Source organism: Nomascus leucogenys, chromosome 12, assembly GCF_006542625.1.
Source record: "Nomascus leucogenys isolate Asia chromosome 12, Asia_NLE_v1, whole genome shotgun sequence".
Taxonomy (NCBI): domain Eukaryota; kingdom Metazoa; phylum Chordata; class Mammalia; order Primates; family Hylobatidae; genus Nomascus; species Nomascus leucogenys.
The window spans coordinates 1,496,476-1,518,844 of record NC_044392.1 but is presented as its reverse complement, the minus strand read 5'-3'; the positions used below and the strand labels follow the sequence as shown (position 1 = coordinate 1,518,844).

The 22,369-nt window shown below is 52.8% G+C and overlaps 1 protein-coding gene across 5 annotated transcripts in view; it reads right to left on the bottom strand.

Annotated features, from left to right (window-relative positions):
- Positions 1 to 6,329: 6,329 nt before the first annotated feature.
- The window catches only part of LCK (LCK proto-oncogene, Src family tyrosine kinase), a 33,496-nt gene continuing 17,456 nt past the window's right edge, over positions 6,330 to 22,369 (bottom strand). Inside the window, exons 1-13 of one of the 5 annotated variants that reach the window (XM_030823314.1) lie at positions 19,763 to 19,872; positions 19,556 to 19,665; positions 19,171 to 19,252; positions 18,915 to 19,005; positions 18,579 to 18,677; positions 18,327 to 18,430; positions 16,594 to 16,743; positions 16,168 to 16,320; positions 15,871 to 16,050; positions 12,597 to 12,673; positions 12,351 to 12,504; positions 12,135 to 12,266; positions 6,330 to 6,985 (exon numbers count right to left, since the gene is read on the bottom strand). In XM_030823314.1, the coding sequence (XP_030679174.1) occupies positions 6,783 to 6,985; positions 12,135 to 12,266; positions 12,351 to 12,504; positions 12,597 to 12,673; positions 15,871 to 16,050; positions 16,168 to 16,320; positions 16,594 to 16,743; positions 18,327 to 18,430; positions 18,579 to 18,677; positions 18,915 to 19,005; positions 19,171 to 19,252; positions 19,556 to 19,660 (1,530 nt within the window). In that variant the 5' untranslated portion in view covers positions 19,661 to 19,665; positions 19,763 to 19,872 and the 3' untranslated portion in view covers positions 6,330 to 6,782. Of the gene's footprint in view, positions 6,986 to 12,134; positions 12,267 to 12,350; positions 12,505 to 12,596; positions 12,764 to 15,870; positions 16,051 to 16,167; positions 16,321 to 16,593; positions 16,744 to 18,326; positions 18,431 to 18,578; positions 18,678 to 18,914; positions 19,006 to 19,170; positions 19,253 to 19,555; positions 19,666 to 19,762; positions 19,873 to 22,369 lie in introns of those variants that run through there. The other 4 variants (XM_030823311.1, XM_030823313.1, XM_030823312.1 and 1 more) reach the window with 4 other exon arrangements.

Here is a 22,369-nt window from a genome sequence, read left to right as displayed (position 1 = left end):
GGCCCGCCCCGCCCGTCCCCTCCTGGGCTCACCTATAGCCGCGCAGCCCGGGCACCGCTCCAGCCAATCAGCTTGCGCAGACACGGGCCCGGAACTCGGCAGGGGGCAAGGGCAGCCCGGAGAGGCCGCGGAGGGCCCCCTGGGCCTGTACCAAGGTCTGCGACAGATGGGTGGGGAGTCGCCCGGGGACCGTACCATCAGTCCCGGGGGAGGAAAGCAGCTCTGTAAACTTAACAGTCCCACTTCGTCGTGAAAAGCGTGCTTGGAGATCGGAGGCCAACTTTCTGATTTTTACGGAGAATAAACCGAGGCCTACAGGGGAAAAGTGACTTGCACAAGGTCACTCAGCCAATAAAAGGGCTGAACCTGGGTTAGAAAGCGAGTTTGTGACAAAGGAGAGCTACAGAAAAATAATTAAATTAAAAAGAAAAGCAACACGCGGGTTTGGAGAGGAAGAAACTGACAAGAAAGGGAAAGAAAGCTAATGTTTGTTTGTGGAGGGGCTGCTGTGTCCCAAGCACTGTGCGACAGTTTACCAATGTTATTTTAGTTTTTCCTCAAAACAGCTCTCGGCCAAGGGCTTTTTACCTCCATTTTACAGGACAGGATAAAGAAGTTCAGACTTCTGTGAATTACTCAAAGTTACACAAAGTAATTAAATTCAATTTTTCAATTGTACAGGGTTTTCTGAATGCCTTCTTTGCACCAGAGGCACTGTAACAAAGTGACAGAACCCAGCCTTTCTGACTTCAAAACCTACCTCCCTGATGCAGTCACCCAGGATGACTAAATAGGCGTCTCTTTAGACAGGAGGGAATGGGATTATCCTACGATAAGAGGGCAGGTTTCTTTTCTTCTTTTTTTTTTTTTTGAGACAAGAATTTCGCTCTAGTTGCCCAGGCTGGAGTGCAATGGTGTGATCTTGGCTCACTGCAATCTCTGCTTCTGGGTTCAAGCGGTTCTCCTGCCTCAGCCACCCGAGTAGCTGGGATTACAAGCATGCGCCACCATGCCCAGCTAATTTTGTATTTTTAGTAGAGACTGGGTTTCTCCATGTTGGTCAAGGTGGTCTCGAACTCCTGACCTCAGGATCCGCCCACCTCGGCCTCCCAATATACTGAGATTACAGGCGTGAGCCACAGCGCCTGGCCTAGGAGGGCAGGTTTCTCAGCCTGGTAGCTAATGACATTTTAGGCCAGGTAATTCTTTTTTGTAGAAAGCTGTTCTGTGCCTGGGCAACTAGAGCGAAACTCTTGTCTCAAAAAAAAAAAAAAAAAAAAAATTAAGCAGCATCCTTAGCTTCTACCCACTAAATGCCAGTAGCACCTTCCCCCCAGGCTGTGACAGACAACCAAAATTGTCTCTAGACATTGCCAAGTACTGTGCAATAGCTTTACCATTTGGTTGGGGGGAAGATTAGTGGGGTGTAAGGGAGTGTAAAATTGCCCCCAACTCTCCCATTGAGAACCACTCCACCAGATCATCAGTTATCAACTGATCATCACTGAAAGCTGAAAGACCTAAAAGTGCAATGCTGGGCTATTAAAATAACTACAATAATGTCGATATTTAATGAGTGCTTCCGATGTGCTCTAAGTTAGCCACCTACTTGTGGTCCTACAGTCAACAAGAGGCTGGGCACAGTGACTCACGCCTGTAATCCCAACACTTTGGAAGGCCAAAGCGGGTGGATCACTTGAGGTCAGGAGTTCGAGACCAGCCTGGGCAACATGGCAAAACCCCGTCTCTACAAAAAATGGAAAAATTACCCGGGTGTGGGGGCGTGCTCCTGTAGTTCCAGCTACTCAGAGGGCTGAGGTGGGATGATGGCTTGAGCCCAGGAGACAGATGTTGCAGTGAGCCAAGATCATGCCACCACACTCCAGCCTGGGCAATAGAGCCAGGCCTTGTCTCAAACAAAAGAAAACAACAAGATACATCTTTATGCCTCTTTAAAGAGTGTTTGGGACTTGTGTTTCTCACTCAGAAACTGCATTTGAGTCATTAATTATAAGGTAACAGAAAATCTAAGACTGGGTGGCTCTATAATAGAAACAGCAAAGGGCCAGGGAACAAATCCTACTCCCAGTTCTCTGTTGCTAATTCTCAGCTAGCCCTGGGTGGGTTTACTTAACCGTTCTGGGCCTCCATTTCCCTTGCTATAAAATGGGGAGAAGGCCGGGCGCGGTGACTCACGCCTGTAATCCTAACACTTTGGGAGGCTGAGGTGGGCAGATCACCTGAGGTCAGGGGTTTGAGACCAGCCTGGCCAGCATGGTGAAATCCCGCCTCTACTAAAAATGCAAAAATTAGCTGGGCGTGGTGGTGTGTGCCTGTAGATACCAGCTACTAAGGAGGCTGAGGCCAGAGAATCGCTTGAAACCGGGAGGTGGAGGTTGCAGTGAGCCGAGATCAGGCCACTGCATTCCAGCCTGGATGACAGAGTGAGACTCTGTCTCAAATAAATAAAAGAAATAAAATAAAATAACAAAAATGGGGAGGGTAGGAATACAAAGTTCACCGACGCTATGGCTGCACACAGTATCCCAAAGAGGCATGTGGGGATCAGATGAGATCATGAGGTGTGGCAGCAGGTCAGTCAGGTGATAGATTTACATTATTATGACTCAGATGCTCTTTGTTTGCCACACCCGGCCCTTTTTTTGTATATTTTAAAAATCAGGGCCGGGCGCGATGGCTCACGCCTGTAATCCCAGCACTTTGGGAGGCCGAGGCGGGCGGATCACGAGGTCAGGAGATTGAGACCATCCTGACTAACACAGTGAAACCCCGTCTCTACTAAAAATACAAAAAAATTAGCCAGGCCTGGTGGCGGGCGCCTGTAGTCCCAGCTACTCGGGAGGCTGAAGCAAGAGAATGGCGTGAACCCTGGAGGCAGAGCTTGCAGTGAGCCAGATGGTGCCACTACACACCAGCCTGGGAGAGAGTGCGAGACTCCATCTCAAAAAAGAAAATTAAATTAAAATTAAAAAAATAAAAAATAAAAATTAGAGGCTGGGTGCTGTGGCTCACTCCTATAATCCCAGCAGTTTGGGAGACCGAGGTGGGCAGATCACCCAGGGTCAGGAGTTCGAGACCAGCCTGGCCAACATGGTGAAACCCCATGTCTACTAAAAATATAAAAATTAGCTAGGCGTGGTGGCAGGCGCCTGTAATCCCAGCTACTAGGGAGGCTAAGGCAGGAGAATCCTGAACCCAGGAGGCAGAGGTTGCAATGAGCTGAGATCGCGCCATTGCACTCCAGCCTGGGTGACAAGAGCAAAACTCCATCTCAAAAATAAAATAAAATAAAAATAATAAATAAAATTTTAAAATTAGATTATTTTCCCTTTAATAAAGAAATATGACATTCCCCCATATTTCTTTTTTTTTTTTTTTTCTTGAGACGGAGTCTCGCTCTGTCGCCCAGGCTGGAGTGCAGTGGCGCAATCTCGGCTCACTGCAAGCTCCGCCTCCCGGGTTCACGCCATTCTCCTGCCTCAGCCTCTCCGAGTAGCTGGGACTACAGGCACCCGCCACCACGCCTGGCTAATTTTTTTTGTATTTTAAGTAGAGACGGGGTTTCACCGTGGTCTCGATCTCCTGACCTCGTGATCCGCTTGCCTCGGCCTCCCAAAGTGCTGGGATTACAAGCATGAGCCACCGCGCCTGGCTTTTTTTTTTTTTTTTTTTTTTTGAGACAGAGTTTTGCTCTAGTGGCCCAGGCTGGAATGCAATGGTGTGATCTCGGCTCACCACAACCTCTGCCTCCCGGATTCAAGCAATTCTCCTGCCTCAGCCTCCCGAGTAGCTGGGATTACAGGCACCTGCCACCACGCCCAGCTAATTTTTTGTATTTTTAGTAGAGACGGGGTTTCACTATGTTGGCCAGGCTGATCTTGAACTCCTGACCTTGTGATCAGCCTGCCCCGGCCTCCTAAACTGCTGGGATTACAGGTGTGAGCCACCGTGCCCGGCCAACATTTCCCCATCTTTCATCAAACACTCTGCCATCCTCAGATATCTTTATTTTCTCACTTTTTAATGGAAATGTGGGTGCAAAAAACCATTTTCTTTATTATACAATTTATTAAATGGTATACCATAATATAATTTTCTTTATTATACCATTTATTAAACCATTTATCTTTATTATAAGAACAACAAGCATGAGCCTGGTGGTAAATAGCTACTAACACTCAGTTTCATTGTCTAAGACCAACAGGGAGTGGAGGGGACTCTGGCAAAGGTAGAGTTCATGCCCTACCTGGAGGGGTGGCCATTATTCAGCTCCACGAGGACAGGTGAGTCCAACATAGCTAAATCTTCCCTTTTTTTTGAGATGGGGTTTCGCTCTCTTTTTTGCTCAGGCTGGAGTACAATGGCAGGATCGTGCTCACTGCAGCCTTGACGTCCTGGGCTCAAACTCTCCTCCTGAGTAGCTGGGACTACAGGTGCGCCCCACCACACCCTGCTAATTTTTTTTTTTTTTTGGTAGAGACAGGGGTTTGCCATGTTGTCCAGTCTGGTCTTAAACTCCTGGGCTCAAGCAACCTGCCCACCTTGGCCTTCCAAAATGCTGGGATTACAGGAGTGAGCCAAACCACCTAGCCCCTATTTTTCAAGAGAAGGCAGAAATCTGGAGTTTTATGCAAAATCTCCCCGGTTTTATAAACTGACTAACTCAGTCTATTTTCAAGACAGCAGTAAGAGCCATCCTTTTAAAATGTAAGTCAGGGCTGGACGCTATGGCTCATGTCTATAATCCCAGCACTTTGGGAGGCTGAGTAAGACGGATCACTTAAGCTTAGGAGTTTGAGATCAGCCTGGGCAACATGGTGAAACCCCATCTCCACCAAAAATACAAAAAATTAGCCGGGAGTGATGGTGTGTACCTGTGGTCCCAGCTACTTAGGAGGCTGAGGTGGGAGGATTGTTTGAGCCCAGGAGGCAGAGGCTGCAGGGAACTGAGGTTTCACCTTTGGTCTCCAGCCTGGGTGACAGAGTGAGACCCCATCTCAATTAAAAATAAAAAAATAGGCCAGGCACGGTGGCTCACACCTGTAATCCCAGCACTTTGGGAGGCTGAGGCAGGCAGATCACAAGGTCAGGAGATCCAGACCATCCTGGCTAACACGGTGAAACCCCATCTGTACTAAAAATACAAAAAAATTAGCCAGGCGTGGTGGCGGGCGTCTGTAGTCCCAGCTACTCGGGAGGCTGAGGCAGGAGAATGGCGTGAACCCGGGAGGCGGAGCTTGCAGTGAGCCGAGATCGCACCACTGCACTCCAGCCTGGGCGACAGAGCGAGACTGTGTCTCAAAAAATAAATAAATAATAAAAATAAATAAGATAAAATGTAATTCAGATCATATCAGCTTTGCAGAGATTCCTGCAAAGTTTCCTCAAAATGGCTTCTGCAGAGGCTGCAAGGCCCCAGGCCTGTAGGGATCTATCCCCCTCTCTCAGAGCATGCCAGGTAAACGCCTGCCTCACCCTATTCCCTCTGGCTGACTGCTCCTCCCCATCCTCCATGCAAGGCTCACTCCTTCACCTTGGAATCTTTGCTCAAAAGCCACCTACCTTCTCAATGAAGCCTTCCTTTTTTTTTTTTTTTTTTTGAGACAGGATCTCCCTTTGTCGCCTACTCTGGAGTGCCGCAGTGGCACAATCATATCTCAATCAATCCTCATGCCTCAGCCTCCTGATCTGCTGGGACTACAAGCATGAGCTGCTATGCTCGGCTAAGTGTGTTTGGTTTTTTAAAAACTTTTTTTTGGAGACCAGGATCTTACTCTGTTGCCGAGGGTAGCCTTGAACTCCTGGCCTCAAGAAAGTAGTCTCAAGTACCCGGGAGGCTGAGACAGGAGGATCATTTGAGCTGGAGAGGTTGAGGCTACAGTGAGCCATGATCATGCCACTGCACTCCAGCCTGGATGAAAAAGTGAGACCCTGTCTAAAAAAAAAAAAACTGAGGATATTGAGGATAGTTACAGATTTATTTGTTCCTCCTCCATTCCCGCTGCTTCATTTAGCTAGCCTTAAAGAAACAAAATCTGAGGTCAAATATAGCCCTTGAATAAGTAAAAAGTGCTGTTGCCCTTTTATAATGGGGAGGAAGGTCCTTTGACACACCCATTCCCTAAGGGATTCCAGGTAGGAGTCACTATGAATCCTTCAGGGAGGGGTGAAGAGCACTGTCCCATTTGAAGGGGTCTGCAGAGCCCCCAGACATCCACTCATCCCATCTTTCACCCCAACTCAGGGTGACCTGGTTACCATTTTCTTAATCCCCACTGCCCACCCACAAAGAGTGGACAGCGAAGAGATGTACAACAGTCATCAACAGACATTTATTGAGCTCCCGATGTGTGCCAGGCCAGGCACCAAGGAGGAGCATACAGAGGTATCAGATAAGGTCCTGGCCCTTGAGGAACTTCTGGATGATCTGAGGAAAGAAAAGTAGGTAGGCAGAAGCTTCTGTCAATCCCAGGCTTCTCCCCTCTCTCTGTGGTCTCAGGAAATGGGAGAGCCAGAAAGGGGTACCTTGTACAGTGTCCAAGACATACATGCACAGGCTACACATGTACAAGACACATGTGCAGAGTCCACGCAACTACAGGACATGTGTACAGACACAAGGTGCATATGTGTCACATGTGGGTGGGATTCGTGTGCAGAGTCCATATGTGCATAAGCCGTGTGACCATGGCACAAGAACTCCATCTCCCCAAGTCAGACTGGAGAGAAAGGGGGAGAACCCCAGGGCCTCTCCAGGCCTCTCAAGGCTGAGGCTGGTACTGGCCCTCCGTGGCTGTGAAGAAGTCCTCCAGCACGCTGCGCAGGTAGTCAAAGGTGGGCCGGTCCTCTGGGCGCTCCTTCCAGCACAGCATCATGAGTTGGTACAGCTCCTCTGGACAGTTGTCAGGACGCACCATACGGTAACCTCGCTCCAGGTTCTGAATCACCTCCGGGTTGGTCATCCCTAGGGGTTGACGGGAGAAAGGACATCAAGGTCAGGCACTGGAAGCCCACAGGCGAGGGTAATGCTCGGAATATTTAACTGGCACAGTGTGAGCACCAATCCAAAAGAAGCTTGGTCTTCATCGATGGTAAGGTCACACTAGCGGTGCCTGTTGAATGTCAGTCGCACCACTTGGAGTGCCTGGTATAGATTATTTCCTTTTTTTTTTTTTTTTTTTTTTGAGATGCAGTTTCACTCTTGTTGCCCAGGCTGGAGTGCAATGGCGCGATCTCGGCTCACCGCAACCTCCACCTCCCAGGTTCAAGCAATTCTCCTGCCTCAGCCTCTCGAGTAGCTGGGATTACAGGCGTGCACCACCACACCAAGCTAATTTTGTATTTTTAGTGGAGACGGGTTTCTCCATGTTGGTCAGGCTGGTGTTGAACTCCTGACCCCAGGTGATCTGCCCGACTCGGCCTCCCAAAGTGCTGGATTACAGGCGTGAGCCACCATGCCCAGCTGATTATTTACTTAAAAAAAAATGTTTCAGATAAGGGATCTCACTATGTTGCCCAGGCTGGAATGCAGCAGCTGTCCACAGGCACAATCATAGCACATTGCAAATTTGAACTCCTCGGTTCAAATGAGCCTCTCACCTCAGCCTCCTAAATAGCTGGACAACAGGTGTATACCACCACGACGAGCTCCCCTGGTGTAAATTAAATGCTCAATAATACACACATGTTAGTTGTGGAACCTTGGGTGAGCCCAGTTTCCTTATTTGGAAAATAGAGTAAATAACTGTTCCTACCTCACAGAATTGTTATGAGGATTGAATGAGATTGTGCACAGAAAGCATCAAATATAGTGCACAGGCCAGGGGTGGTGGCTCACGCCTGTAATCCCAACACGGTGGGAGGCCAAAGCAGGCAGATCACTTGAGGCCAGGAGTTCAAGACCAGCCTGACCAACATGGCAAAACCCCATCTTTACTAAAAATACAAAAATTAGCCGGGTGTGGTGGTACGTGCCTATAGTCCCAGCTACTTGGGAGGCTGAGTCACAGTAATTGCTTGAACCCGGGAGGTGGAGGTGCAGAGGTTGTAGTGAGCTGAGACTGCGCCACTGCACTCCAGCCTGAGCAACTCAAGCCAGACTCTTGTCTCAAAAAAAAAAAAAAAAGAAAGAAAAATAATATATATATTATTATGTATAAATCACAGAAAGCATCAAATCTATCCAGGCATAGAAAGTCTGGATTGGAGATGCTTCATAAAGGGCACCGGAGGCCATCTGTGGTGGTCATGCCTGTAATCCCAACGCTTTGGGAGGCCAAGGCGGGTGGATCACCTGAGGTCAGGAGTTTGAAACCAGCCTGGCCAACATAGTAAAACCCTGGCTGTACTAAAAAAATACAAAAATTAGCTGGGCATGGTGGCACACACCTGTAATTCCAGCTACTCGAGAGACTGAGGCAGGAGAATAGCTTAAACCCAGGAGGTAGGGGTTGCAGTGAGCTGAGATCATGCCACTGCACTCCAGCCTGGGCGACAGAGACTCTGTCTGAAATAAATAAATAAATAATAAAGGGCACCTGGGATTATTATTATTTGGTAGGAATAATGAGAAGGTCAGGGCCCAGGGCAGGATGGGCACCCACAACCAGGTCTCTCCAGTTTTAAGACCAGGCACATGACATCCTGCATCAGGAAGCCAAGTGGACCCTGGGCCTCGCAAAGCAGACTTTGCTTGGGCTTGAGAAGGTTCCCCAGGCCCCTCCATGACCCAGATGAAATAGTCTTTGAGCTGGTTCCCTCCCTTTATGCTGGTCCTGGCCCCTCTGGCAGGCTTTTGGCAGGTAGACCCCAAGAAGAGCTGCTCTGGAGAACTGCATGATCACAGCAGTAACATAGCTCCCTCCTTCCCTATTTCTAAATTGCTCATGTAGTGTCTGGTTTCTCCTTCAGTCTTCTGAACAAAGATTGTGACAAGCAGTTCCCAAAGACTAAAACCTTACAGGGTATTTACAAAATCAAAGTTTTGCTCCTGGAAAGCTTGGGACTAAAGCCTGGTCAACAGAGACCCTTTTTCCCCGGGACTTGTACAAGGGAGCCTCTACCTATGGGACTCTCGCTTTTTTTTTTTTTTTTTTTTTGAGACAGAGTCTCCTTCTGTTGCCCAGGCTGGAGTGCAACGGCACAGTCTCAGCTCACTGCAACCTCTGCCTCCCAGATTCAAGCGATTCCCCTGCCTCAGCTTCCCGAGTAGCTGGGACTACAGGCGCATGCCACCACACCCGGCTAATTTTTGTATTTTTAGTAGAGATGAGGTTTCACTATGTTGGTCAGGCTGGTCTCCACCTCCTGACCACATGATCCGCCCATCTCAGCCTCCCAAAGTGCTGGGATTGCAGGCGTGACCCACCACTCCTGGCCGGGACTCTCCCATTTTAAAATTGAGGCATAGGAGGACATAGGCCAGGGAACTAAACACCCGTGGCCAGAGTTAAGGGTGCGAGCCCACAGGCTAAATCCAGCCTGAGTATAGCCCACAGATCCACTTTGGATTGGCCCTAGAGTGGTTTTATTTATTTATTCATTTAATTAATTAATTTAATTTATTTATATTTATTTTTGAGATGGACTGTCACTCTGTTGCCCAGGCTGGAGTGCAACGGCGTGATCATGGCTCACTGCAACTTCCGCCTCCAGGGTTCAAGTGATTCTCCTGCCCCAGCCTCCTGAGTGGCTGGGACTACAGGTGCCCACCACCAGGCCTGGCTAATATTTTTGTATTTTTAGTAGAGGCGGGGTTTCACCATGTTGGCCGGGCTGGTCTTAAACTCCTGACCTTGTGATCCACCCACCTCAGCTTCCCAAAGTGCTGGGATTACAGGTGTGAGTCACTGTGCCCGGCCCCTAGAGTGCTTTTAAACAATTTGAATCAATCGCCAATAAATGGAAATGAACAAATTTTCCTAAAACTCCAAGTTTTGGCTTCTCTTAAAAAAACAAAAGATCTGTTTTTTTGGGTCCCCCACGCCTTAATTGCAGCCATCTGCTGGAGCAGCTGCAAGTTTACCAAGGTCCCCATTTCTCCCCATTGTCTCCCTGACCCTAATGCTATATGTCAGTTGCCATTTATCATCATGCTTTCACTGCCTATTTTCTTCTAATAGATACATTCCCTATGGGTTTGCCTCTGTGGGAACAGGGGAGGAGCAGTGAGGACGCCTGGCAGGATAACTGGAGAATATTTCCGTTTTTCCAGCTCCAGCACTATCCCTGGACTCTGGGTTGGGGCAAGCCCAGGGCAGGGAAGCCCCTCAGCTTTTCACCTGTCTCCAAGGTGGTTATTTTTGTTTTTGTTTTGAAACAGAGTCTTGCTTTGTCGCCCAGGCTGGAATGCAGTGGCATGATCTTGGCTCACTGCAACCTCTGCCTCCCGGGCTCAAGCAATTCTCCTGCCTCAGCCTCCTGAGTATCGAGGATTACAGGCGCGCACCACCATGCCCAGCTAATTTATATATATATTTTTTTTAGTAGAGACGGGATTTCACCATGTTGGTCAGGCTGGTCTCGAACACCTGACCTTGTGATCCACGTGCCTCGGCCTCCCAAAGTGCTGGGATTACAGGCGTGAGCCACTGCATCCGGCCTTCCAAGGTGTCTTTACCTTCCTTGGAGCAAAGGTCTGTTCACCTTGCTCTGGGGATATGGGAAGCTTCTACAAATTTAGCCACTGTGCCGCATGACCTCCCTACTCCTGTCTTTGTGCTCCATTTCCTTTCCCCAGAGTTTCTTAGCAAGTTCCTTTCAAAAATTCCATCCCTGTCTTGGCTGAATTCAGGGGTAAAGGGCTTTGTCCAGGAGATGGTGGGAGGAGTCAGTGTATACTGACAACCTACTATGAGTCAGGCTGTTTCACAAATGGTCTCTCATTTTTTCTTTTTCTTTTTTTTTTTCTGAGACAAGTTCTCTCTCTGTTGCTCAGGCTGGAGTGCAATAGAATGATCATGGCTCACTGCACCCTCAACCTCCTGGGCTCAAACAATCCTTCCACCTCAGCCTCCCAAATAGCTGAAACTAGAGGTGTGTGTCACCGTGCCCAGCTAATTTTTAATTTTTTTTTTTTTTTTTTGTAGAGATGGAGTCTCTCTTTTTCATTTTTTGAACAGGGTCTTGGTCTGTTGCCCTATGGCATGGTCTTGGCTCACTGCAACCTCTGCCTGCCTGGCTCAGGTGATCCTCCCACCTCAGGCTTCTGAGTAGCTGGGACTAGAGACACGTGCCACCAAACCTGGCTAATTTTTGTTTTTGTAGAGATGGGGTTTCGACCAGTTGCCCAGGCTGGTCTCGAACTCCTGGGCTCAAGCAATCCTCCCACCTTGGTCTCCCAAAGTTCTGGGATTATAGGCATGAGCCACTGTACCTGGCCTAGTCTCTTATTTTTAGTATCAGGAAACAGGCTCAGAGAAGTGAAGCGACTAGCTTCACTAGGCACAGGAATGATCTGAACAAGGCCAAACAAAGTTAGCCACAGTGGCAGATCTGCTAATAAAAGGTAGGCCTCTTGTTCCTGAGCTAGATCCTCTTCTACCATACTGGGCTGCCTGGGCCAGAACCAAAGAAAAGAGCTGGGGCCAGGTGAGGTGGCTCACGCCTGTAATCCCAACACTTTGGGAGGCCGAGGCGGGCTGATCACAAGGTCAAGAGATTGAGACCATCCTGGCTAACATGCTGAAACCCTGTCTCTACTAAAAATACAAAAAATTAGCCACGCATGGTGGCATGCACCTGTAATCCTAGCTATTTGGGAAGCTGAGGCAGGAGAATCACTTGAACCCAGGAGGCAAAGGTTGCAGTGATTCGAGATGGCGCCACTGCACCCCAGCCTGGGATACAGAGCAAGACTCTGTCTCAAAAAAAAAAAAAAAAAAAGAAAAAAAGAGAAAAAGAAAAGAGCTGGGGTTATGAAAGAGAGATACGGAGATGGAAGCCAGCCCTGGGAGATGTGGCGTCTGCCTGGGGATGTTGGAGTCATACCCCTGAGAGGATAGAGGAGATGCAGCTACAAAGTTTCAGATTCTGAGACTGGAAAGAATTGAATGCGAAGACACGGACTTGCTGCCCTTCCCATCACCCTTTCAGTTCCTGCCCTTGGCTCTAACCTGGGTAAGGGATGCGGCCATGGGTGACAATTTCCGTCAGCAGGATCCCAAAAGACCACACATCCGACTTGATGGTGAATGTCCCATAGTTAATGGCTTCTGGCGCTGTCCACTTAATGGGAAACTTGGCCCCTAAGGAGGAGGCAGAGTGAGGTCACCTGGGTCTGCTTGGCCAGCCCCTGCAGGGCCCAGACCACCCTTAAATCTCACACTTACCCTCCCTGGCTGTGTACTCGTCGTCCTCAATGAGGCGTGCTAGGCCAAAGTCTGCAATCTTGCAGCTCAGGGTGTCAGACACCAGAATGTTGGCAGCCCGAAGGTCACGATGAATATAATTCCGCTCTTCAATGAATGCCATGCCTTCTGCAATCTGCAGGCCAAACACAGATCAGCAGTCCTGAGCCAGATGTCTTCACGTCACTGGCCTGTGCCCTTGCCCAGCCCCCTCCCCAGTCTCCTTACTTGGGCTGCCATGTCCAGGAGTTTGTTGATGGTCAACTTGATGCCTGAAGGGGTCTTGAGAAAATCCACTAGACTCCCTGTGGGCAGAAGCAAGAGTTGCTGGCCCAAGTTGCCCCAGGGGGAGGCCCCCAGACCCTTCTCCTCCAACTGGGAGTCTAGAAGTGTGTCTGACACGTGAAAAGGAAGAGTGAAGAGTGAGAATGGGGAGTGTGTGTTCAGGGTAAGGATGCCCAGAATATGTAAAGGTTTTTTTGCAGAGGGGCTAGGGTAGAGCATGCTGGGAGGGATCTGTAGGTTTTTCATCACCAATAAGGTAGAACCCAGACTCCTCAACTAGTATCCAAAGCTTGGCATGGTCCACACTGGTAGCTTCTTCTATTTCCCCCGCTCTGCCTTTGACTTCAAACACTTTAGCAATTTTGAGATCCTGCACTCAGACCACTAGGCTCTCACCCCAAAGCCTCCTTGTTTCATCTCTGCCTGCTAAAAAAACTCTACTTTTCTTTCATGGCCCAGCTAGACTGCCCCTCTAGGAAGCCTCTCTAGATCCTACCAGGCATAATAAACTGGATCATCATCTACACTCCCATGGGCATGCTGGCACTTTCCCATGGCACAAACTCTGGTTTCCCCAGTAGCTGTAACTAAAATCAGGTTTCTCTGACAATGAGAACCTTGTTTCATCCATCCATGTTCCTGGTGCCCAGCCGAGAGTAAGAAACAATAACAATGTGCTGAATATATTGGATGGAATAAGAAAGAGGGGGTCTGGGGGCCTGAGGGACCACCTGTCTAATAGTGGAGGGCAGCTGGACATGGATGGGAGTTGCTAGGATGCAGTGAGTGACCAATGGCCCTTCCCAAGAGATTAAAACCCTGTAAAAGGATGACAGCAACCTGAGTGTCCCCACTATGAGTGCTGAACTAGTTACCAAAGACAAAGACCTCACCTACACACAGCAAATACATAGACATGGATACACTGCCATTCTTCCATTATGTCCATGGCAGATGTTGCTAATCATTCCCGGGACTCACTTCCAGTGAACCCCAGAATCCTTCTCCAGCACTACGAGCAGCTACCAATCAAAGTCGATACACATGATAGGCTGGGCGTGGTGGCTCACACCTGTAATCCCAGCATTTTGGGAGGCCAAGGCGGGAGGATCACCTGAGGTCAGGAGATCGAGACCAGCCTGGCCAACAAGGCGAAAACCTGTCCTACTAAAAGTACAAAAATTAGCCAGGCATGGTGGCACATGCTTGTAGTCCCAGCTACTTGGGAGGCTGAGGCATGAGAATCACTTGAACCCTGGAGGGGGAGGTTGAAGTGAGCTGAGATCGTGCCACTGCACTCCAGCCTGGAAGACAGAGTGAGACTCAAAAAAAAAAAAAAAAAAAAATACACATGATGTAATCTATTTGCCATTTCCCATTAGCCAATGAACAGCTTGTTTCTCTTCCTGAAAGAAGGATAGATCTTACACTCCCAAAGAATCACAGCCACATAACAGCAACGAACTTATTGATCAGTTACTATATGGTAGCCATAGTTTTGTGGGGTTTTTTTGTTTTGTTTTGAGACAAGGTCTCGCTCTGTTACCCAGGCTGGAGTGCAGTGGTACAATCACAGCTCAGTGCAGCCTTGACCTCCTGGGCTCAAGTGATCCTCCCACTTCAGCCTCCCAAACAGCTGGGACTACAGGCATACACCACTACGCCCAGCTAATTTTTAAACATTTTTTGTAGGAATGAGGTCTCGCTATGTTGCACAGACTGATCTTGAACTTCTGGGCTCAAGTGATCCACCCACCTTGGCCTCCCAAAGTGCTGGGGTTATAGGCTTGAGCCACAGCACCTGGAAGTAGGCATAGTTCTAACTGCTCTGTATGCATTAATTATTTCATCCTCACAAGACCCTGTGAGGAAGTTACTAATGCGTTATTTTAGTAGGAAACCATGGCAGAAAGAGGTGATGTAATTATCACGAAGCCATAAAATCATGAAGCCAGGCTTCTGACCCAGGCAGTCAGACTCTAGAGGCCTTGATGAATACTCCGTATTATTTCTGGTGAGCCCATTTAGATTTCTGCTGTTATACTTGGGGAAACTGAGCACCAGAGACAGTGCAGGCACTTGGCCTGTCACACAGCAAATTGGCGTGAACAAAGCTGAGGCTAGAAACTCATATTCCTAGGCCGGGCGCGGTGGCTCACGCTTGTAATCCCAGCACTTTGGGAGGCCGAGGCGGCGGATCACGAGGTCAGGAGATCGAGACCACGGTGAAACCCCGTCTCTACTAAAAATACAAAAATTAGCCGGGCGTGGTGGCGGGCGCCTGTAGTCCAGCTACTTGGAGAGGCTGAGGCAGGAGAATGGCGTGAACCGGGAGGCAGAGCTTGCAGTGAGCTGAGATCGCGCCACGCACTCCAGCCTGGGCGACAGAGCGAGACTCCGTCTCAAAAAAAAAAAAAAAAAAAAAAAAAGAAACTCATATTCCTCTTCCTGGGGCTCTCACTCTGTCCAGTAACAGACCAAGAGGGGTGCAGGGGTGGGGGGCTGACTCAGAACTGAAAAAGAGGGCTTTGGGGGCAGATCTGCCCTCCCAAGGCTCAGGGGCAGAAGGGAGAGAAACAGGGCTAGGGACCCACTTGCTTTCTGAGATCAAGCATCCTGAGATCAAGGTAGGGCTTTGAAGAAGGCAAACAGAACGGCAGGTCAAGGAAGGTTGGGGTGAATGCTCTTCCAGAACATTCTTGCCACCTTAGGCTTGCCCCCAGACAAGACCAGATCAGAGGATACACCTTTTTCTCATGCCTGAAAGTGAGTCTTTTTTTTTTTTTTTTGATACAGAGTCTCGCTCTGTCACCCAGGCTGGAGTTCAGTGGCATGATCTCAGCTCACTGCAACTGTAACCTCCACCTCAGGGATTAAGGGGATTCTCCTGCCTCAGTCTTCTGAGTAGCTGGGATTACAGGCATGCACCACCACACCTGGCTAATTTTTGTATTTTTAGTAGAGATGGGGGGTTTCATCATGTTGGTCAGGCTGGTCTCAAACTCCTGACCTCGTGATCTGCCCACCTCAGCCTCCCAAAGTGCTGGGATTACAGGCCTGAGCCACCGCGCCCGGCTGGAGGTGAGTCTTTAGGGGCCAGAAAGCTCAAGAAACCCTCCTTGCTTGAGCTTTGGGCCAGAAGAAAAGTATTTCCACCCTCCGGCAGGGACAGCGGGGACAGCAGTGTCCCCCGGCAGCCGACTCGGGCAGCACCCACCATTCTCCATGTATTCAGTGATGATGTAGATGGGCTCCTGGGTGACCACAGCGTAGAGCCGAACCAGCCGCTGGTGTTGCAGCTGCTTCATGAGGTTGGCCTCGGCCAGGAAGGCGTCCGGGGACATGCTGCCCTGCTTCAGGCTTTTCACCGCCACCTTCGTGTGCCCGTTGTAGTACCCTGGGTCGGGGAAGGGAAGGAGTGGGAAGGTTGCCAGGCAGCTGTCCAGGGACTCTCACCACCTCAGCGGCCCCTCCCGTTCCCCTCTTCCCAGGCAGTCCTGGAGGCCACACTCACCCATCCACACCTCCCCGAACTGTCCAGCCCCCAGCCGCTCCACCAGCTTCAGCGTCTCCCTGGGAACCTCCCACTCGTCCTCCCACCACGGCTTCTGGGGCTTCTGGGTCTGGCAGGGGCGGCTCAACCGTGTGCACAGCCCATCTGAAGCATCTGCGAGGACAAGGGAGGGGTGAAGGCTGTCAATAGGGCAGTCCTCGTATTGACACCACCTCCCCCACTTCTCCAAGCCCCCATCTAGGTGAAGTGGACTAGCAGGGGGGCGTGGGGCTGTCACCCAAACACTTGGGACCGTAGGGTCAGGTTCCACACCTCACCCACTATGGGGAGTGGAGGAGCACATTGAAAGATGGATGGGGGACACCCGAGGGGGACTGAGGGGAGATAGGCTGATAGGGCACAAGGGAGGGTTCCCGTCGGGCTCACTGGTGTAATGGCGGACCAGTTCATGCAGGCCAGGAAAGGTGATTCGGGGGGAGATGTAGAAGCCACCGTTGTCCAGATTACGGATCTTGTAATGTTTCACCACCTCTCCCTGGTTCTGGTCGAAGTCCCGGACCGACAGTGAAAACGATCCTGAATGAATGAATGGATGGACAAAGGGGCGAAAGAACGCAGTGAGTCTGGCCCGCCACCTCGCCCCCACCTCGGGCTCACCCCGCGCGTCCCCACCTCGGGCTCACCCCGCGCGCCCCCTCCGACTCACCCCGCGTCCCCACCTCGGGCTCACCCCGCATCGCCCCCTCGGGCTCACCCTGAGCCCCCCCTCCGACTCACCCCGTGTCCCCCCCTCAGGCTCACCCCGTGTCCCCACCTCGGGCTCAGCCCGCGTCCCCCTCCGACTCACCCCGTGTCCCCCCCCGACTCACCCCGTGTCCCCCCCCGACTCACCCTGCGCCCCCACCTCGGCTCACCCTGCGCCCTCCCTCGGGCACACCCCAGGACACCCCTCGGGCTCACCCCGCGGGCCCCCCTCGGGTTCACGCCGCGTCCCCACCAAAGGCTCACCCTGCGTCCCCCTCCGACTCACCCCGTGTGCCCCCCGACTCACCCCGCGTGCCCCTCCGACTCACCCCGTGTCCTCCCTCGGGCTCACCCTGCGCCCCCCCGTCGGGCACACCCCGGGCACCCCTCGGGCTCACCCCGCTTCCCCACCGCAGGCTCACCCTGCGTCCCCCTCCGACTCGCCCCGTGTCCCCCCCTCGGGCTCACCCCGCGTCCCCCTCCGACTCACCCCGTGTCCCCCCCCGACTCACCGTGCGCCCCCCCTCGGCACCCCCGGGCACCCCTCGGGTTCACCCTGCCCCCCCTCGAGCTCACCCTGCGCCCCCCCCTCGGGCTCACCCCGCGTCCCCCTCCGACTCACCCCGTGTCCCCCCTCAGGCTCACCCCGTGTCCCCACCTCGGGCTCAGCCCGCGTCCCCCTCCGACTCACCCCGTGTCCCCCCCCGACTCACCCCGTGTCCCCCCCCGACTCACCCTGCGCCCCCACCTCGGGCTCACCCTGCGCCCTCCCTCGGGCACACCCCAGGACACCCCTCGGGCTCACCCCGCGGGCCCCCCTCGGGTTCACGCCGCGTCCCCACCAAAGGCTCACCCTGCGTCCCCCTCCGACTCACCCCGTGTGCCCCCCCGACTCACCCCGCGTGCCCCTCCGACTCACCCCGTGTCCTCCCTCGGGCTCACCCTGCGCCCCCCCGTCGGGCACACCCCGGGGCACCCCTCGGGCTCACCCCGCTTCCCCACCGCAGGCTCACCCTGCGTCCCCCTCCGACTCGCCCCGTGTCCCCCCCTCGGGCTCACCCCGCGTCCCCCTCCGACTCACCCCGTGTCCCCCCCGACTCACCGTGCGCCCCCCCTCGGGCACACCCCGGGGCACCCCTCGGGTTCACCCTGCGCCCCCCTCGAGCTCACCCTGCGCCCCCCCCTCGGGCTCACCCGCGTCCCCCTCCGACTCGCCCCGTGTCCCCCCTCCGACTCGCCCCGTGTCCCCCCTCCGACTCGCCCCGCGCCCCCCCTCGCTCCCCCGCGTCCCCCTCCGACTCGCCCCGCGTCCCCCTCCGACTCGCCCCGTGTCCCCCCCTCGGGCTCACCCTGCGCCCCCCCTCGGGCACACCCCGGGGCACCCCCGCGCCCGGTCGAGGCCGCCGCCCGCTCACCCGCGGTGCTCTCGCTCTCCCGGATGAGGAAGGAGCCGTGAGTGTTCCCGGGCGCCAGGAGCTGCCGCTCCGCGTCCTTGCGGCTCAGGTTCTTGAAGAACCAGCTGTGCAGGGCGGAACGAACGAAGGCCGTCGGCTGTCGTCGGATCTTCCTCCGTGGCCTTCAAGCCTTCACCGCCACCCCAGGCCCACTCCCTGCTCCGGGATCCCTAGATCTGCTCCCACCCGCCCCCACGACGGGTGCCCACTTACGGTTCGGGCTCCAGGCTGTTCGCTTTGGCCACAAAATTGAAGGGGATGAAGCCTTCCTGGCCCGTGGTCAGGGACTGCGCCTTCCACCACTCGCCGCTCCTGCGCCACGGAGGTGGGTCAGTGTGGCTCGCTCAGCCGTCGACCCGAGACCCTCCCTCAAAGACCCCTCCACCCCTTGATCCAGCCTCCCCGAGCCGTGGCTCAGCAATCCCGAGCCTCGAATTTTGTCCCAAGGGCGGCCACCCCGAGCTGGTCAAGGGCCGCAGGAGGGCTGCGGGTCCCGGAGATCGCCGCTCCCTCGCGGACTCCGCCAGAGCAAGGTGGAGAGGGACTCACTGCTCCAGGATGCGGAGCTGTTCCCCCTTCTCAAAGCCCAGGTCCCCGTCGTGAGAGGGCTCATAGCTGTGCAGGGCGATAACCAGGTTGTCTGTAAAGACAAGGGGCATCAGGGAAAACCGGGCTGGGATGGGCAGGAAGCCTGGGGCAGGGGACAAGAAGGCAGGACCGGGGAGAGAGTAGGTGAGGGAGAGGCGGAAGCCAACAGCCAGGGATCCGCAGGCCTTGTCTTTCAGGCCCTGCTGCCTGGGGTCACCTTGCAGTGGGGAAGCCGGCGGATTGGAGCCTTCGTAGGTAACCAGTGGGTCCCGCACCTCAGAGCCATTTCGGATGAGCAGCTGTGGAGTGGGGGATGAGGGTGGGGTCAGAAAGCAGAAGGCTGGGTCAGACCCTGGCCCCCCTTCCCCCCTGCCCTGCTCTCAGCCTCTCCAGCATGGTTGGATGTTATACCTGAGTTTACCAAGTACTTGCTGTGTGATCTTAGGAGAGTCCCTTCCCCTCTCTGGGCCTCTTTTCCTTTCTGTATTTCAGGGGAGAGGGTCACTCTATTCTTTCAAGGGCCTGTAGTGCTGGTCATTTCTTTCTCTTGGGTTGCATGCTCTACCCAACTCCCTCACCAAGGCCCCTGTCTCGCCTCTTACCGTGCCCTTGCCATCCAGTGGGACTATGGGATAATGGCAGTTCTCACACACATCGATGTTTTCCATCCAGTCGTCTTCCGGGTGTGAGCTGCAGCCGCAGCCCATGGTCCCTGAGGGAATGGAGAGGGGACTGAAGGGGGTCCCCCAAGATCTGCTCCCCCAACAACAGACATCATGGGGCCTTGCCCTGGAACGTTCCAAAAGTACCTGAGATTGTGAGATCCTGGGATCCCCATTCACCAGCCACAGAAAAGCTAAAATAGGGGATCCCAGCTCCAAACCGGTGCTCCCTCTGAGTCCTCAGGCCACAAGTAAATTCACACACGGCCCCTGAGCCCTAGCCCCACCCTCCCACCTGGGATGGGCAAACCGCCACAGGCACCTTTGTTAGTCTAGTTACCCACTTCCTGCCTCTGCCCCCTCCCTCTCCCTCTGCCAGTACCCTGTGTTGGGAGGACCACCCCCTAGAGATGACACACACTTTCCCAAGCCTGGGAGAGACCTGACTTATCAGACCCTCCCCTACTGGAGAGGTGTGCACGCCCCACCTCCTATTATAATTCCCCTGTCTAGCTGAGGAGGCTGAGAAAGAGGCTTCTGCTCCCGAAGTCCACCATCAGGCCCCTGCTGTTCCCCTCACACAGCCCACAGTCACCTCACACGGTTCCTTCAAACACGGGCTTGCTTCTCCCCAGCAGAGAACCCTCCAGTGACTCTGTTGGCCATGACTTTTTTTGTTGTTTATTTGCCTGTTTTAGCAGTGGTAATTTTTTGTCTGATGAAATCAAGCAGAACTCCATAGATAAAGCGATAAATGTGTGCCTGTTTTGCCTGAAGCAGAGTGGGGCCCTCACTTTGAAGCCCCCGGAGTCCCTGCAGCTCCTCCTTCTCTAGGGCTGCTCCTCAGAGTGCTTGGAAAGCGCTGTCCTCAAAGTTTAATGTACCATGCATTCCAGCCCTTTCATATCAAGATCAAATCCACCTCCACAGTCCATTCTGCTACACACACTCTCTCACATACACACACTCACACATACCCTATACATACACACACCCTACACACACACACACACACTCTCACACACATACACAGAGGCACCCCCTATCCCACCTCCACAGAGGCATCCACACACACACACTTTCACATACACACACACACTCACCCCTCACAGGTACCCCCACACACTCACACACAGACTCACTCTCCCACACACAGGCACCCACACTCACACTCAGTAAACACATACACTCACCCTCCACAAGTGCCCCCCACACACACACACAGAGACTCACACCCAACACACAGGCACCCACTCTCACACACGTACCCACAGACACACATTCACACACACACCCTACACATACTCCCCCCACACACACAGGCTCCCACGCCCACGAACACACACACTCGTCCACACACCCAACAGTCACACACACAAACACACACTCATATACACACACACATGCACCCACACACAGATGCATTCACCCACACACGCACTCACCCCCCACACACACATACATTCTCCCCTCCCCCCAACACACATTCATACACACACACAGGCACCTCCACACACTCACCCACACCCATGCACACACCCATACACTCACCTCCACATACACTTACACGCACACGCACAGGCATCCCCTCCATACATACCCCCACACACCCACACTCAAACACACACAAACACCCACACACAGGCACCCCCACCCCCCCACACACAGCCTGTGTTCTGAACTATTCTTGCCTTTCCCAAACACCCCATGCTATTTTCTTACTTAATGCCTTTGTACTTGTGGTTCTCCCTGCTTTGAAATGCGTGTGCGCTCGCTCGCTCTCTCTCTCTCTCTCTCTCTCTCTCTCTCGACAGGGTCTCCCTTCCTCGCCCAGGCTGAAGTGCAGTGGTGCAATCCCCTGAGACCTCCTGGGCTCAAGCAATCTTCCCACCTCAACTTCCCCAGTAGCTGAGACTAAAGGTACACACCATCATGCCCAGCTGATTATTTTTTAGTAGAGATGAGGTCTCACTATGTTGCCCAGTCTGGTCTCGAACTCCTGGGCTCAAGCAATCCTCCCGCACTGGCCTCCCCAAATGCTAGGATTATAGGCATGCACCACCCAACCCAGTCGGCATGCTCTCTTTTGTCCGACTGCTGAATTCTAACTCAACCTTCAAGGCTCAGCCCAAATATTACCTTTTTTCTTTTTCCTGCAACCTCTACCTGCCAGGTTCAAGCAATTCTCCTGCCTCAGCCTCCCAAACTGCTGGTACTACAGGCATCTGGCCTAAATATCACCTAGTCTGTGAAGACTTCCCAATACTCTTTGCTTCCCTCTCACCCCAGTCTCTTGCAACATTCTTTTTTTTTTTTTTTTTTTTTTGAGACGGAGTCTCGCTCTGTCGCCCAGGCTGGAGTGCAGTGGCGCAATCTCAGCTCACTGCAAGCTCCGCCTCCCGGGTTCACGCCATTCTCCTGCCTCAGCCTCTCCGAGTAGCTGGGACTACAGGCACCCGCCACCACGCCTGGCTAATTTTTTTTTGTATTTTTAGTAGAGATGGGGTTTCACCGTGGTCTCGATCTCCTGACCTCGTGATCCATCCGCCTCGGCCTCCCAGAGTGCTGGGATTACAAGCGTGAGCCACCGCGCCTGGCCTCTCCTGCAACATTCTATTCAGACCTCAATAATCAACTTAGACACAGAGTTCCATGATTACTGATTTATATGTCAGCCCCAGGGTCCTACTGCCTCTCCCATACCTTTGATGATAGTGGGGGTTCATCAAGAGCAGAAGCTGTAGTTTATTTGTC